The sequence below is a fragment of the Delphinapterus leucas genome, chromosome 16, assembly GCF_059928025.1.
Source record: "Delphinapterus leucas isolate spDelLeu-1000000601 "Yukka" chromosome 16, BTC_Dleu_Yukka2, whole genome shotgun sequence".
NCBI classification, from domain to species: domain Eukaryota; kingdom Metazoa; phylum Chordata; class Mammalia; order Artiodactyla; family Monodontidae; genus Delphinapterus; species Delphinapterus leucas.
This window is the reverse complement of record NC_143144.1, coordinates 41,848,316-41,864,631: the sequence shown is the minus strand read 5'-3', so window position 1 is coordinate 41,864,631 and position 16,316 is coordinate 41,848,316. Positions and strand designations below refer to the sequence as shown.

General features: G+C 55.0%; 1 protein-coding gene and 1 pseudogene across 1 annotated transcript in view; one reads left to right on the top strand and one right to left on the bottom strand.

Annotated features, from left to right (window-relative positions):
• ALOX5 (arachidonate 5-lipoxygenase) overlaps positions 1-15,862 on the top strand; it is a 54,531-nt gene extending 38,669 nt beyond the window's left edge. The window contains exons 7-14 of the mRNA XM_022569481.2: positions 3,657-3,803; positions 9,776-9,979; positions 10,674-10,760; positions 12,434-12,612; positions 12,917-13,038; positions 13,410-13,510; positions 13,821-13,991; positions 15,160-15,862. Coding sequence (XP_022425189.1) covers positions 3,657-3,803; positions 9,776-9,979; positions 10,674-10,760; positions 12,434-12,612; positions 12,917-13,038; positions 13,410-13,510; positions 13,821-13,991; positions 15,160-15,339 — 1,191 coding nt within the window. The 3' untranslated portion in view covers positions 15,340-15,862. The remainder of the gene's footprint in view (positions 1-3,656; positions 3,804-9,775; positions 9,980-10,673; positions 10,761-12,433; positions 12,613-12,916; positions 13,039-13,409; positions 13,511-13,820; positions 13,992-15,159) is intronic.
• On the bottom strand, positions 7,113-8,883 carry LOC111172571 (zinc finger MYND domain-containing protein 19 pseudogene; annotated as a pseudogene).
• Positions 15,863-16,316: the final 454 nt, after the last annotated feature.

The window sequence follows — 16,316 nt, the reverse complement described above, 5'->3', positions numbered from 1 at the left end:
TGACGGCAAGATCGGCTGCCCTCAGTGAAGTGACCTCTTCCTTTTCCTGAGCATTTATGAAAACTGTCTTGTCCAGCATAGGTGGAGGAATTGAGAGGGATATTTCCCCGTGATGTGCAGGTCTTAGAGCATAATATCAATATTTTCAATATCAATATCATAATTAAAAGAGCTCCCTCTAACTAAGGGCCTGTTGTGGGCCAGGCATTGTGAGAGATGCTTTACACACAGGACCATCAATTGTTACCCACCTTGCAAAGGTAAAGAAACTGGAGAAAAAAGCAAGCCTTGCATCAAAAAAAAAAAAAAAAAAAGGAGAAAACTGATGGAACTTTTGACTTCCTAATTAGAAGTGTTGGTCTTCTGCTTCTGTCCTCACCCTCTCCCCAGCCCTTCTCCTGGCCCTCGTCTGCAGGGTCAGCCCTCTCCAGTTCCAAGACTATTGTAGTCTTGAGACAGAAAGGGGTTCAAACCTCCTCCTCTGGTGGGACTCAGTGTCAGCCGCCTTCCATGCCAGGAGCTTGAGGCTCTGGGAACTGGCCTTAGTCTCCCATCTGTTGGCCCATTCCCACTAAAGCCAGGATGACCAGGCCTCCTGCCACCTGCCCCAGGTGTCTAGGCGGCCTTCTGCTGTTTCCAGTCACCCTGTCTTGCTTGCTCAGCTCACCATGGGGCCCCAGAAAGAGAGCGATGGTCAGTGCCGTCTATGGACAGACCTCCCAGCCCTCACACCCGCCCACCTGACTCTGGAGGGCCACCTGCCCAGCTGAAGTCCCCAGGCAGGGCTCCTGCCCCACCTGGTCATGTGGACAGGTGACAACCTGTCCCCACGTAGACAGGCACACACAGCAGTTCTCCCCTGTAGATTTAATTGCTGGACGTAGTAACATTGATTCAGTGCTGTTGGTTTCAAACTTCAAATCAGAGAATCACTGAACCTTAAAAGCCAGAGAATCCTAGAACTGGAAGGGACTGAGCAGCCATCTGTGCATCCAGCCACCCTGGCAGGGGGACAGCCTCCACTCAGGAGTCCTTGCCACCACAATGGTCGTCTTTCCTTTGAGTTATGGTCTTGATGCTCAGCTGTGGTTTTGGTGGTGAAGCAATAATCCAATAGCCACCATTGACTGGAGTCTTACACACACACCACGCATCTCTTACACATACATCGCTCCATCACCTACAATATGGTTCTTAATTCCCACAGTCATTTCTGCTACTTCTCTTTGGCAGCATCTTATGATCTACATTAAGTTTGTGGCCTACTAAAACTCCAAAGTTTTTTTCTTTTAATCTTTACCTATGCAATTATTTTTTTGCAACATGAATAGAGAAATTCTACCCCTGTTGTTTTTGAGTCATCGTCACAACTCTTCAAGAGTGTTTTAATTCTTAGACTTTATGTTAGGATTTTGTAGTTTCAAGTCAAAAAAATCATAAGAAATGCATTGGTTGAGGCAACAGCAAGAAGCAAAGCGAGGGGATTTCCCTGGTGGCACAGTGGATAAGACAATATGCTCCCAGTGCAGGGGGCCTGGGTTCGATCCCTGGTCAGGGAACTAGATCCCACATGCATGTCGCAACTAAGAGTTCGCATGCCACAACTAAGGAGCCCACGTGCCGCAACTAAGACCTGGTGCAACCAAATAAATAAATAATTTTTTTAAAAAGAAGAAGCAAAGCGACTAGCTCAGGCATAGCTGGGTCCAAGGTTCAGATAATCCATTGGCATCATTTCTCCATTTCTCAATTCTCTGCCTCTGTTGGATTTTTTTTCTTAGGAAGGTGTCCTTTTGTGGAGGTAAAGATGACCACCAACAGCTTCAGACTTACCTTCCACCATTTTAGCAAACATTACCCAATCCCAGAAAGAAAGTCCCTGTTTCCCAACACTTCCAGCAAGTGTCATGGGTCCAGCTTGAGATAATTCCCTGAACCAATCGCTATGGTCAGGAGAATGGACTATGTCGACCAAAAGGAGAGGACAGGAATACCAGACAAGCAAGACCACCAGCATCTTCTACAGAACCTAGAATATCAACTGAGAGATAGGGTTGGCGCTCTCACTTTCCAGAAGGATGAAACTGAGGCCCAGAGAGAGGAGGTGGCCTGGAATAACAGAGAGATGCCCCATGTGCAGACCCAAATCCCAGGCCCCCGGGTTCCCAGGGCCTCCCTTTAGCCTTTCATTCATCAAGTTAAACAACCTGGGTCCGCTCAAGATTTGATAGGCAGCCATTTCTTCTGCACAGTGGTCACTGATGGCCACACCCGCTCTGAAAGGCATTTGTCCAGCCCATCACAGAAGCCCAGCCAACCCTGTGACCCACCGGGACTAGTGTCTCCAACTTCTGGCCAAGGTGTCCCAAGGGGCCATCACTTGCTATCCTGGAAGCAGCCTCTCCCCACTTCCCTCTGCCCTGGCTGGCGGAGGGCACCATCCCTTCCTTCCCCGACCCCGTCCCACTCCTGCCCTGAATGCATCTCGAGCAGACTGCTCGGAGCTCATCACTGGTGTCAGACAACTGCCAGGGTCCTCTGTGTCCGAAAAAAGGAGGAAGATGATGGCCAGGCTTTGAGCTTCTCTAGTGCCTTGGTCCCCTCAAGCGCTTGCACAGTGGCCCCCGCGCGCCCTCTGTAGGCAGAGTCGTGGACGTGCAACTGACTTGAGCACCTGTTGACCAGTGTCCACCGTACTGTAGACCCGACCCCCTTCCCCAGCCGGACCGCAACCCCTGCCTCCATTTCTAGCTTAAAACACAAAAGGCTTTAAAAGAAGCGCCGCTTGTCCTGCACCTGAACTCTTCCAGCTCTGGAGAAAGGAGCCCTTGCGGCCCTCAGCTTAAGCTCCCTCTAGGGGACTCAAGTGTTAGTCTGGGGTGGGTGGCTTTCTACCTTCCCCAAATCCCAGGTGCATATTTGTTTTATATTGAAGTATGATATCCACGGAAAAGGGCACGAATCAGGAGTGGCAGCAAGCTCAATGACTTTGCACCTTACCCCGCTGTGCCACCAGCCTCAGACCAGGACACAGAGCACACACAACCCTTGCAGACTCCCGCCCCCCCCCCGCCCTTGTAGACCTCCTCACCCCTGAAGACCCACCTCTAAAGACCGCCCCTGGCCCTGACGACCCCCTCCTGACGCGGTGGACGCCTACTTTTGTAGATCCCACCCCTCAGAGCCTCCCACCTGCGAACCTGCCCCCTTTCCGTCTCTCCTCCCAAGGGTGGCCCTGGTCCTGACTCTGACACTGAGTTTACCCAGCTTTGAACTCTCTGTAAGTGGAGTCCTGCAGCATCACTCTTGGCATTTGACTTCTCTCATCTATTTCATCTAAACTCTGCCTACTTTCTTCTTCTTAAACTGTGTCCTTCCGGGTGATCTTTCAACATCCTTCACGAGGGTCAGGCAGACTTCGGGTACAGCAAGTGCAGAAGAGCCACTGCCATTCCTTCACCTTACTGAGCCCACCACAACCTGTGAAAGCTGATGTCAGTCAGCCTTTGAGTTAGAGGACCAAGAACTTTATAAAATTCTGAGCTCCACTGAGTTGCCAGGGCAGCCAGAGGCCCCTTTCCCTCCCTCTGCGCCTGATTGCTGGGTCCATCTCAGGCTGCAACTGACTTGCATGTATTTCCTCTTGCCTCTTACAGCTGGGGAACATCTTCATCGTGGACTTCAAGCTGTTGGATGGCATCGATGTCAACAAAACAGACCCCTGCACTCTGCAGTTTCTTGCGGCGCCCATCTGCTTGCTGTACAAGAATCTGGCCAACAAGATTGTCCCCATTGCCATCCAGGTAGGCTGAGGGGACCTGTTCTCTTCCCGGGCGGCTCTACCCTCAGCAGTCAGGGCTCAGGGAGGATTTCCTGGGTGGCACCACCAAAGCTCTAGGAGGAGAAGGCAGCTCTGCCTTGAGTGTCCTGCTGAAGGCTTTTCCAGGTAGACAGGAAAAACAGGAACTTAGGGCTTCCTGCCAGTCCTGGAGAGGGCTGACCACAATGGGCAGAAAGGGCTCCACTCCCCAAGATACCCTTGAGAACTTCCTGGCTCTGAGGAGGACCTGCCTTGGGATAGCCTACTGGGCTCCCCACCCCAGCGTCGTGACCAGCCCCAAATCAAAACGCCAGCAGAGCCCAGGCAAGTGAGGCTGTGAGCTGAGCTGGAAGCTGAGGCTGCCAAGAGGGGACCATGGGGTTCAGGAACTGTTCCCTGAGATGCTCCCTTCATGTGCCCCGGGGTTCTTGTCTCCACCAAAGATGGTGGAGAAGGAGAGGGGAGCAGTTTGGGGGAGAGGCAGGCAGGGACACAGCTTCATCTCTCCCCATTCCTGGCTGCATCTGCTTTCTCAAGGCACCAGGCCACTGCAACACTGTGGGAGCTGGTATGCAGACAGCAGGAAACCACACCCGGGCCAGGATGAGGTGTGGGTCCATGAACGGGGGAGGCTGCACAGTGGCCCCCAAGGGGAAGGCAGACAGGCACTCGGCAAACAGTACTTTGAGTCAGCCATGAACCAGGCGTTGGGTGCCGTGGGCGTAATAGCAGCTAGCTTTGCCAGATGTTAACCGCCAAGGCTATCGCAAGGGTTTGCCTACACACAACCCCTTATCTTGGATTCTGAAATCTAAACAATTCTAAAGCTCTTAGACTTATCAAAAATGTGTAGCAAATTCATTGGCAGCAAAGCTTGCTGTGAACCAACAGGAGAGGCTATTTAAGAGGCTTTCTCTCACTTAGTATGAAATGCATATGTTTCACTGCAGAAATACTAACATATTTGAGTGTAAAATATTGTGTTGCCCCAGACCCAGGGAGGGGGAGAGAGGTGTCACATAATGAAATGTACACGCTGCTAAAATCCTAAAAAATTATGAATTCTGAAACATTTGGCCACCAGGGTTTCAGACCAGGACCTACCTTTATTTATGTAACTGTCACTACAGCCCTCTGAATAGGCAGGCACTAGTGCTACCGATCATTTTAAGCAGATGAGGAAACCAAGGCACAGGGGTAGTCAGCGGCAGAGCTGAGGCTCGAGCCAGGCCTTCTGGCTCCAAAGTTCATGCCTCACCAGTCTCCCAGTCTCTGGGGCGCCTCTCCTCCAAAGGAGTTCCCAGCCTGTTATCAGAAAGAAGCCCTATTCTTCAGAAACTGATGCAAAAGGTAAAGGGACAAGTGATGGAGAAGTAAGCCGAGCTGGGAACCTTGTTCACCACTCTCAGGCACCTCTGAAGCAGCCTGTCCTCCAGAGACCTTTTATGTCCAGACCATGGACTATTATGCCACCTTTACAACCAATAAATTAGATCTATCCCAGCTGACCTGAGTCAGCTATGAGTTAACAGCAGAAAGCAAGATACAGGGTAGAGATTATACGATCTCTTCTATGTCAACTGAATGCAAGGAAAGGGCCCACCATAGATGTGACCAGGTACTCTTGTGGGCATGGGGAGTCGCAGAAGGACACAGGTCACCAGGTTGGGAACATTGGGATGGAACTGGCTAGGGCACAGGTGAGCAAAAGAAAGTAGCAACAGACTTGATTATAATGCTAATCAATGTATGGAAAATTGCACAAATATGCATATATGCAAAGAGGCTGGATTATGAAATGTTTTCTTTCTTTCTTGTGCTCTTCTGTAATGATTGGAATTTTTTACGGTAAGTATATAATCTTTCCTAATCAGAAACAAAAGGCTACATCCTTATCACCACCCCTCCCAAAACTTAAACACAAAACACCAAGCGTTCTGGAGTTCCACAGCATCACTAGCAGCCTGGAGGGGAGTGGGGAGGGTGGGAAGAATGGGTGGGAGGGAAGGCCTGCAAGGCTGGTGTAAGAGTTCCGGATGATAGCAAGTGAGGGTCTGGACTAAAAGCAGTGAGAGTGGAGAGAAAGGCCAGAGGCACTGCCAAGGAGCAGGCAGAGCACTGGGTCCTTTCCCAGCTCAGCTGTTTACCAGCTTGTGACTTGGGAGAGCTGCTAAACCGCTCTGAGCCTCAGTTTACCCCTATGTAAAATGGGAATGTCAAGGAATACCTGCTTTGCAGGGCCACGGTGAGGGATAAATGAGATAGTACAAGTATAGCCCCTAGCATGCAGCAGAAGGTCTCCTTGGCCACAGAGCATGCACCAGAGCCTAGCAGGCATCCTACCTGCTCTGCCAGCAGAGTCAGGTGTGGGTGGGGCCGCGCAGTCAGTGCGAAATAGCGAAGCACTGGGAGGGGCGGGGCAGGGGGTGGGGAAGGGGAGGGGCAGGGCAATAAGAGGGGAGTGACAGGGGGTGGGGCAGGACAACAGTAGAGGGGCGAGACTGAGGGGGCAGCAGGGGAGGGGTCAGGGGAGAGGTGGGGCAGTGGGGAGCCTGAGAGCTGGGACTGTTAAAAGGGGCTGGAGTGTTGTTCTATGAAAACATGGTTTCAGAGTTCGCAGACCTCCTAATTTTCCAAGAAAACCTATTAATCCAGATTTTTATGTGAAAGTACTGATATTTAAAGGTTGACAACTAATTGCATTCACAAACAACCAAAAATATCGTGAAGGTCAAACTCTGCTCTCCTTGCACTGCTCTGTCCTGGGTGAGCAGGCCCGGGGTGGGCTGTCTAGAGCCGCTCTGTCCAGCGTGGGAGCCCCTGGCCACCCACGGCTCTAGAGCCCTTGAGATGTGGTTAGCCCCTACCAAGGCGCTCTGGAAGTGCAAAATACACACCTGATTTCGAAGACTTAGGACGAGAAAAAAAATAGAATTTTTATTATTTACATGTTGAAATGACATTTTAGAGAGATTGGGTAGAATAAAATTGTATTATTAACATAAAGTTCACCCGTTTGTTTTTATTTTTATTACTGTGGCTGTTACTGAGCAGGACCCTAAGGAACCTTCCCACGACAGCCCCCCCGCCCCCCATGTCCTCCGCCTCAAAAAACTGTACATGAGTTTACGAACAATTAACATAGAGATAATGAGAAGGGTCCTGGCGGGCGCCTCCCGGCTGTCTCTGCTCTAGGTGAGCAGTAGGGGGCGCTGCGGCAGTGCGCTGTGAGGGGCCCCCGGCAGCTGCGCGGCTGCGGGAGCGGCTCGTTCAGCAGCTCCGGGTCTGGCTCTCAGCCTGCGTCCGCCGAGTCCCGGGGAGATTGGAAGCCGAGAGCGCGGGCGCTGCACTGCTGCTCTGCGGCTCGAGGCTCCGGCTCGAGCTCGTGCTGGAAGGGGCGCAGCTTCTCCTGACAGTGCTGCTTGTGGGCGCACCAGTCCTTCCGCGGGCACTGGGAGCCACAGTAGTGAGCCAGCTGGCAGCGGCCCCTGATGTTGAACTCCCGGAGCTGCTTCTCGGTCATCGCGCAGGGAGGGGAACGGTGCTCGTAGCAGGTGCAGGGAGTCTCCTCCTCTTGCACCACGTCCCCGTTGGTGTTATAGTACCGGGTTACATTCAGGACGGGGAACTGCTCCGCTATGGGGTCCGTGGGAAGCTGCTGAATTGCAAGCCAATATAAGCTTTGCTCCCTTCACTTGCTCGAGGTCTCTGACTTTGGGCCGCCAACCCCACGGTACGAGCTGCAGGTTGTCCAGGCGACTGTCCACAGTGACAGCATTGAGATGCATCACCTGAAACGGGGAGCGATGCCCCAGCCCCACCTCCCCATCGCTCCCACAGCAGCTCAGGAAGGAGCCTTCCTGACCCTCTTGCTTGGTTTTTGTCAAGGGCATATACAAGTATCTTAGCACCATTTCCATCCGCGTCTACTTCCATCCAGGCCTCAAAGGAGTAGCCCTCCACCAGCAGGGATGTTCTGCTCATCTATCAGTGTGTACTTGGTCCTCATCTGACTGCTCCTCTCTCCCAGCAAAAGCTCCCACCGCTGGTGATGGGAACAAGGTTCCCATTCAGGTTGAGGTCTGTGGCTGGTGCAGCTGCACAGCTGGCTCTTTTCCAGAGATTGTGGTGAAGGAAAATGCAGCATTTATTGCAGGGCTCCAAGCAAGGAGTCCAGGCAGCTAGTGGTCAAAAGGCCCCAAACTTCCCAATGGCTTTCAGGGAAAGGTTTTTAAAGACAGGGTGAGAGAGCGGGTTTGTGGGATGTGTGATCAGCTCATGGACATTCTCCTGATTGGTTGGTGGTGAGGTAATCGGGAGTCAGCATCAGCCTTCTGGTTCCAACTGGTCTGGGGTCTGTGTGCTTGTGGGCAGCAAACAGTTAATTTCTTCCACCTGCTGGGGGTTTCAGTATCTGCAAAACAGCTCAAAGGACATGGCTCAGAATATTATCTATAGCCCTTGAGGAGGAACTAAAGTTCCTTGGCTTTGTTTTAATGGCTAAAGTATATTATTTTATCTTGCTTGACTGTTTTCCTTTATTTCTGCATTTTCTCACTTCTCTGATTAAATTTATTCTTTGGAACTCAGGGAAGGCCTAGGAGGCTAAAGTTTTTCTATAGACAAGAGGCAGGCAGAGGACATGGAGGGGATCTGTCCTGGAAAGACCCCCATAGGGTCCTGCTTGGTTACAGGGGGCTACCTGAAAATTTTAAATTCCACCTGTGGCTTGCATTATATTTCTATTGGACCTCATCTCTGTTTTTGAGGGAGAGACAGGGAAATTACCTTCCAAAATACTTAGCATGACCTTGAGGACCCAAATTGGTCTGGCTCCCCCACGTCTCAGGCAGCTCTTCTCCTGGGTCACCCTGTTCCCGCCACACTGCTCCCAGCAAGAGCCTAACACCCGGCCCAGCCCCCAGCTCCTACGATGGCTCCTCCGCTCTCCTCCTCTGTTCTGGACAATTCACTCTCGTCCCATGTGTCCACCCCTCACAGGCTCCGTGTCCTCCTCAGAAAGATGGGTCATGACAGCAACTACCTTGCAGGCTCACATGACATCGGGCTGTCAGGTCCCGAGGCTGCACCGGGCGCTAGGGGAGAGCCCCAGGAATGCCAAGGGCTGTTGTCATGGACAAAGCTAGGGACCAGGGGCTTGGGCAGGAAGGGCTGGATAATGTAGATATGTCAGGGCCAGATCACGGAGTTTCGCGACCTTATTTTCTGGCACGAAGAGGTGACTGGGTGTTTTTAAAGACAGGATTGACCTGACGTGATTTACATTTTAGAAAAAAAAATCACCCCTGCCCCAGTGTGGAGTTGAAACGGGGAAGGGAAAGACAAGCCAGCCTCTACTAAGGAGGCACCTGGCTGCAGGGCTGGGTTCAAGGGACAGTGACTTGGGACACTGCATCATGCTGGCCCTAGAGCCCCAGGAACTGGAGTTGCTAATCTTGGGCCAGAAGGGAACTCAGGAGCGCCAAGACAGAGCCTAGGGAACAGCAGTATTTAAGGGGAGAGCAGAGGAAAGGAAAGTTGGGAGACCAAAAAGCAGCAGCAGAGAAGCAGGTGGAACCAGGAGGGAGGAGCGGAGATGGGGAACGGGTGGAAGACCACAGCCTTCACACATGACAGTGCTCGCTCCTTGCTGATGCCTTCATGCTCTTTCATTCACTTCTAATAACTGTGAGGTGAGTAGACACTGTGCCCTTGTTACAGATGGCAAAGACAGAGCTCAGAAAGGCTACATTGCCCAGGGTCCCACAGGTAGTAAGTGATGCAGCTGGGATGGGAAATACGATCTCTAGGCCTCTGCCCTCCTCCACGATCCTCTCATAATTCAAAAGTCACTGTTTAAGAAATTTGGATTCTCCTGGAATTTCCTGCGAGGCCAGGCTCTTCTGCGCCTACAGTCTGGAGCGAAATACTGCAGTATTTTCTCCAATGTATCAGCTCAACCAGGTCCCAGGAGATGAGAACCCCATTTTTCTCCCTTCGGATGCAAAGTATGACTGGCTTCTGGCCAAAATCTGGGTGCGTTCCAGTGACTTCCACATCCACCAGACCATCACCCACCTTCTGCGCACACATCTAGTGTCTGAGGTTTTTGGCATCGCCTTGTACCGCCAGCTGCCTGCTGTGCACCCCATTTTCAAGGTACAGCAAGCTGCTGCCTTACCTGGTGGGAGAGGGTATCCAGATATGGGGGGTGGGGGACAGAAGGGAGGGAGGAGGGGTACTGACATCCTCACAGGACTGTGGCTGGGAGTGGCCATAAGAGACCCCTGGAGAGATGCTGGGGAGGTGGGTAAGTACCCCCAAGGAAGGAAGTGGCTCTGAGCCTGCTGGTTCCTGAGGACACAGGGCTGGGGCCTGACTCCAGCTTGGGCTCGCCTTGGGTGGGGTGGGCACTGTCACTGCCCTTCTCTGTTCCCAAATCCTACCGGCACTGACTGCTGGGGTGACAGCAGGCTCAGGTTACCTCTATGTGCCTCCGTTTCCCCATCTGTAGAACAGTTCAGATAGTATGCCTGCCTCCTAGGATTACTGTCAGGGTTAAAATAGTTGACAGATTCGAGAGCTTCAAACAGTGCCTAGCACACAGTTATGCTCTGTGTAAGTGTTGACTGTCATCATTTTTATCACGACCATTATGCATTAGAGCATTAGAGCGGCGCCCATCCCCCAGGCCGCTGGCAGCGGCTCCACAGTGAAGGTCAGCATGTCAGCTTCACTCCCTCCCTGAGGCCTGTAGCATCGCCCCTCCACGGAGGACCCCCGAGGAGGCACAGACCTGGTCAGGCGCCCCCGACCGGCCTTCTCTGATGTCTCCTCCTGCCCCTCCACCCAGCTCCTGGTGGCACACGTGCGGTTCACCGTCGCCATCAACACCAAGGCCCGGGAGCAGCTCATCTGCAAGTACGGCCTCTTTGACAAGGTGGGTGCCTCCCGCCCGCCTCGGTGCCCCGAAGACCCTGGCCCGGCAGGCACCTACTTCTCAGGACCTCGGCGGCCTCCACTCCAACCTGAGGTCCAGATATCCTCTCAGGAGACCAGCCCCCTAGGCACTGGGGTGGAGGCCTGGGGAGGGTGGGAGGCTGCAGGTGCTCCAAGTGAAGCCTCCCAGCTTCCCTGGCCCACGTCCACCCCTCCCACCCAGCCACTTCCAAGCACCACCCGCTCTTCCTCCTCACCGTGGTCTCCCCGTCACCTCCTCCCTCCCCTCTCCATCCTCCTGCCTCCCCACCTCTTACACACTGGGGACCTGCATCTCCCCTCCCACTCTGCCGCCCATCATTCTGAGCACAGCCTCCCACACTCTGCCCTTGCAGGCCGTCGGTGCTCCCAGCCTACTCGCCCTGTCAGCGGGGGCTCAGGTCCCCCCTGCCAATCACACCCTCTCAGGCAGCACCCCACCCCTGTTCTGACCCCTCAGGAGGCTTACCAAGCCTGGACCCTCCCGGCAGCCCTACCTCCAACTTTCCTGCTTTCTCATCTCCCATTAGTGAGCAGGCCAGACGATCACTTGGGTTGAATCACCATTTGGGTGGAAAATGACAAAACCCATCTCAGACCAGCTGCAGCTGTAAAGGAACTGTATCATCTCACACACCTGGACATATTCGGGTTCGGGAGCCACAGCTCCTAGCTCCGTGTTTCGCTGGGCAACACCGGCCTGTGGCCTCCCTCTCAGCACCAGGTGCTGGGCCCAGAGCCCCCAAGCAACCCCTGCCCACCAGGATGCCTCATACGCAGGGACCAGGGACTCGAATAATGTCCCCAGGGTACAAGCCACTGGATGGAGCTCTTCCACTCTTTAAACTGTGTGGGCCCCACTCTCTCAGACGGGGTTCTCGGACAGCCTTCCCCCTGTGGGAGAGGGAACAGGACCTCATCACAGTGAGCTCCAAGCTCATGTTCCCACACAGTGACATCTTCTTCCATCCAAATAGAAAGTACCAGGGAGCAACTCTATTGGTCCTGCTTGGGTCAAACGCCTACAGCGGACCAGTGTCTGGCCCCCAGCACCCAAGCCCTCCTTTGAAGATTCTGTACCCTGAGCGCTCAGCCACCGTGTGTGTGTGGCTGCATCTCAGCAGCCGGTGCGTCTATCCAGCCCTCACCTTGGCACACAAGATGCTCTCGACAGAGTTGTGAGGGTCCTGGGGGCTGGTATCTGCCCCCGTCTTGTGCCCAAAGATCAGGTCCCAGAGAGCAGTGCTCGGGCTCTGGGCAGCCCGTGCTCAGGACGAGGGCAGGCCTGGCCAGAGGGCTGCTCCAGCCCAGGCTCCACCCTGCCAGCTATCCCTGCTGCGCTGCTCGGGGTGGGAGCTCTCCCCTCCCTCCTGTGGCTGGCTCCCAGTCTCTGCACTTCAGCCCCTCACATCTTGATCGGGCGGAGGCTCCTCCCCGTAACCTCTCACTGGGCTGCCCTTGGCACTCTCCGAGCCACACGTCCCTCCCACCCACCTCATGAGACCTAGGTTAGCCCTCGGCAGGCCTGGTCACCCTCCTGCCCTTTCACAGTTTCTCATGCTGAGCTTTGGGGCTGGAAGGCTGGAGGGGGGGAACCAGCCTCGGCTCACGGCGCTGTCTCCCCTCCTGCTCAAGGCCAACGCCACAGGGGGCGGTGGCCACGTGCAGATGGTGCAGAAGTCCATGCAGGACCTGACCTACAGCTCCCTGTGCTTCCCTGAGGCCATCAAGGCCCGGGGCATGGACAACACAGAAGACATCCCCTACTACTTCTACCGGGACGACGGGCTCCTGGTGTGGGAGGCCATCAGGGCGTGAGTGCTGTGGCTGTGGGACCTGCTCTGGGCAGCAGGAGGAGTGGGCCTGGGCGCTGATGGACCCGGCCAGGGGGCTGGGCAGCTGGCAAAGTGGGCCAGGGCCTGGCTCCATCGTACGGGCAGGGATGGGGGAACGAGGGTATGCCGGGGTGGGGCGGGGGTGGAAGAGCATGTGACGTGAGTCTGGACGTTAAAGAGTGACAGCGTCACCGATGGGGGCTCTGCCCTGGGGCCCGGGATACAGCTCTGCAGACCCTGGCTGGACCACCCACTCCTAGCCGGGCCTCTCCTCCCGGGCCAGGTTCACAGCCGAGGTGGTGGACATCTACTACGAGAGCGACCAGGTGGTGGAGGGGGACCAGGAGCTGCAGGACTTCGTGAAGGACGTTTACGTGTACGGCATGCGGGGCAAGAAGGCCTCGGGTAGGGACGTCCCCCTGCCCCGCCCCCAGCCCTCTCTTCTGCTCTTCCCTGACTTTCTTTGGGCAGTGCTGGCCTGTGGCCTCCACCTTAGCACCTGGCACTGGGGCCAGAGCCCCTAGGGGACCCCTATCCACCAGTATGCCTCAAGGGGACATCTCAGGGCCTTTCTGTGTCTCCTGAGAGCCCAGGTCAGAAACAACAGGAACACTGGGCCAAGCGGCTGTCCCCTCCCAGTGAGTCTTGCCCACGCCCGGGCCCTCCAGCACTGGTGTGTGGGAACCCAGGAAGCAGTATGGGTGGAGGCGTGTATCTGCTAGTCGGGGGTCCCTCCCCAGGGTCGGGGCCTCAGCCAGCCCATGGCTCTGCCTTAGGCTTCCCCGAGTCCATCAAGACCAAGGAGAAGCTGTCCGAGTACCTGACTGTGGTGATCTTCACGGCCTCAGCCCAACACGCGGCAGTGAACTTCGGCCAGGTGGGCAAGGGCAGGGCGAGGTGGCCAAGGCCACCTTGACTGCTTCTGAGGGCCCCTGGGCGGACCGCCCCACTTCCTCGTCTTCCAGACAGACGGGGGTGGACGAAGCCCAGGCAGCCCCGGGGCCAGGAATCCGGTGTTCCTGGTGCGGTTTGGTTCCGTGCTAAGCACTGGGCGCCAGCCCGAGGGAGGGGCCTGCTCTGGCCTTGCTGGAGCGGGAGGAGGGGACTCGGGAGGAGGTGCAGGAGACGAAGGTGGGCGGAGGCTGCGCCGCAGAGGTGCCCACGCGAGTCGGTGGCCATCCCCACAGTACGACTGGTACTCCTGGATCCCCAATGCCCCCCCAACCATGCGAGCCCCGCCGCCGAAGGTCAAGGGTGTGGTCACCATCGAGCAGATCGTGGACATGCTGCCCGACCGTGGCCGCTCCTGCTGGCATCTGGGTGCAGTGTGGGCGCTGAGCCAGTTCCAGGACAATGAGGTGAGACCGGAGGCCTTCTCGCCCCTTCCGGGAGTTAGAAGGTTTAACCCACTCCTCAACCCCAGGGTTTTGTGATTTAGGGCTCAGGCTGGACCCCTGCTGGCCAGGAATCCTGACTTGCAAGGCTGGAGGGGCCCAAGAAGCCCTCAGGCCCAAGCCTGGCTGGAGCTCAGCGTGGGCGGGGCAGGAGAGCGGGGGGACACTGGGACACTCCCCACAAGGGCACCCCCCACCACCACCATTCACAAAGCTCCGTCATGTCATGTGGGTTTCTCCCCGGCACCCCAGCGGTGGGGCTGAGAGTTTCCTGGGTATCTTCTGAGACATTCCCACGCACATACAACCTACCGAAGCTAATCCCAAAGCCGGCTCTCGGTAGACACAGCCCCACGGTGTCGGCGCATGGCCGCTCAGAATGACGGGCCAGTTGAACCAGCCGCAGACCCGCAGGCATTCGCTGGCATCTGAGTTGCTTTGGGACCTTTGCTAATGTCGTGGTCCCTCACTAACATCTGCACGTATGGGTCTTGGCACGTGTGTCCGTAGAGCAAGTACGTTCCTTGTAGAGGACTTTCTTGGTCAAAGAATGTTGAGACTGAACTGCCCTCCACAAACTAAATCTAAAACCCCATCAATAGCATGGGATATTTCTCCCACTTTTACCAGCCCTGGGTATGGAACTTTCCAATTTTAACAATCCCATAGTTTGTTTCTAAAAGGTACGCTTAGTTTTAATTTGCAGGCATCTGTGTGGGTGTGCAAATGGGCATACCACCCCCAACAGAGCCTGGCTGTGGCCGTCCTGGGCTGGAGAGAAGGCCTGCACTGGCCCCTGTGGCCCTGCTGCCCCGAGTTCAGGCGGGAAGGCGGGAGTGCTGCTTGGGACCAGGCCACATGCCCACCACAGCCAGGACTACCCCCCACCTCCACGTCCGCCTGCACCTTTACACGTCCTTATAGCCTTATACCCTGCGGCAGGGCACTGATCTGTAAGTTCCCAGCCCAGGAGCATTCTCGGGGCGCTCTCAGCAGGTGGCAGGAGGTGGAGATGGGGGGATGAGCACACGCCTTGCCTCCCAAAGGATGGTCTCTGGGGGTGGGACAAGGCCTGTCAGTTTACATCGCCTCATCGCAGATTAACGTGTCTCTGTCGTGTCTGGGTCCTCAGCTGTTCCTAGGCATGTACCCGGAGGAGCATTTTATCGAGACGCCTGTAAAGGAGGCCATGGCCCGATTCCGTAAGAAACTTGACACCATTGTCAGCGTGATCGCCGAGCGCAATAAGAAGAAGAAGCTGCCGTATTACTACTTGTCCCCAGACCGGATTCCCAACAGCGTGGCCATCTGAGTGGCGCCTGAGCCCGTCTCACTCCGGGACGGCCAGCTGCTCCAGGCTGGGCTCGGCACCCAGACTCCAGCCTGCCCAGCAGGGCAGGCTCCCAGGGCGGCTGCAGGGCAGGCCTTCAGATTCCTGGGAATTTGCCCGCAGGCCCCAGGCTCCTGGCTTCAAACCAAAGGCTCCCCAGGTTAGACCATGATATAGCTAAGCTTCGGTGCATTTTCCTGTTTGTTCCTCAGTCTCTAGTGAATCCCATACTTTGATCGAAGTGTGTAAACACTGCAGGGACCTTTCCTACACAGAGGACTGTGTAGTTTCCTGCCCACCACCCAGCTCAGCGCTTCTGCAGCAGGAAAGACCCACAGAGCAGCATAACTGATGGATGTTTGCTCTTGTTGGGGACACGGGATGATCACTTTCTGTTCTATTTATGCTTAGTTCAATTTCTTGCATACAGTAGGTGCCCAAATAAATTCTTGTTGAATGCATTAAGAACTGGTTTTCATAAAAATAAAGTTTATTTAAAACAGGTCTCCTTCTACATGCTACGTTCCAATCACCCCAAACAGCTCAATTCCCTCCCCAACCCCAAAAAGCCATAATCATTATGATCCAGTCTAGGCAAAAGCCTCCCCTCAACCCTCAGTCTGGAGAAAAGGTGCTTTTCTCTCTTCTTTGCCCAGAAACTCCTACTCTTCCTTCAGAACACATCCCAGATCTCATCCCCTCTGGGGAGACACCCTAGTTGCCCAGATAGAGCTCTTCTCTCCCCCAGGGCTTTGTTCAAACCTCTTCCATCCTCCCACGTGGTCTCACCCTTGGAACTAGAGCCCCTGGAGGATGGGGGACCCGCCGTATTTATTTCTGTGCCCTAATGGTGGACTAGGGCTGGCATAAGTCACCACCGTGCTGCTCCCATATTTTCCTCCCAGCTGGGCACCTACCCTACAGATTCCAGGCATCGTCTTGGGGGCTGGGGGCTGTTT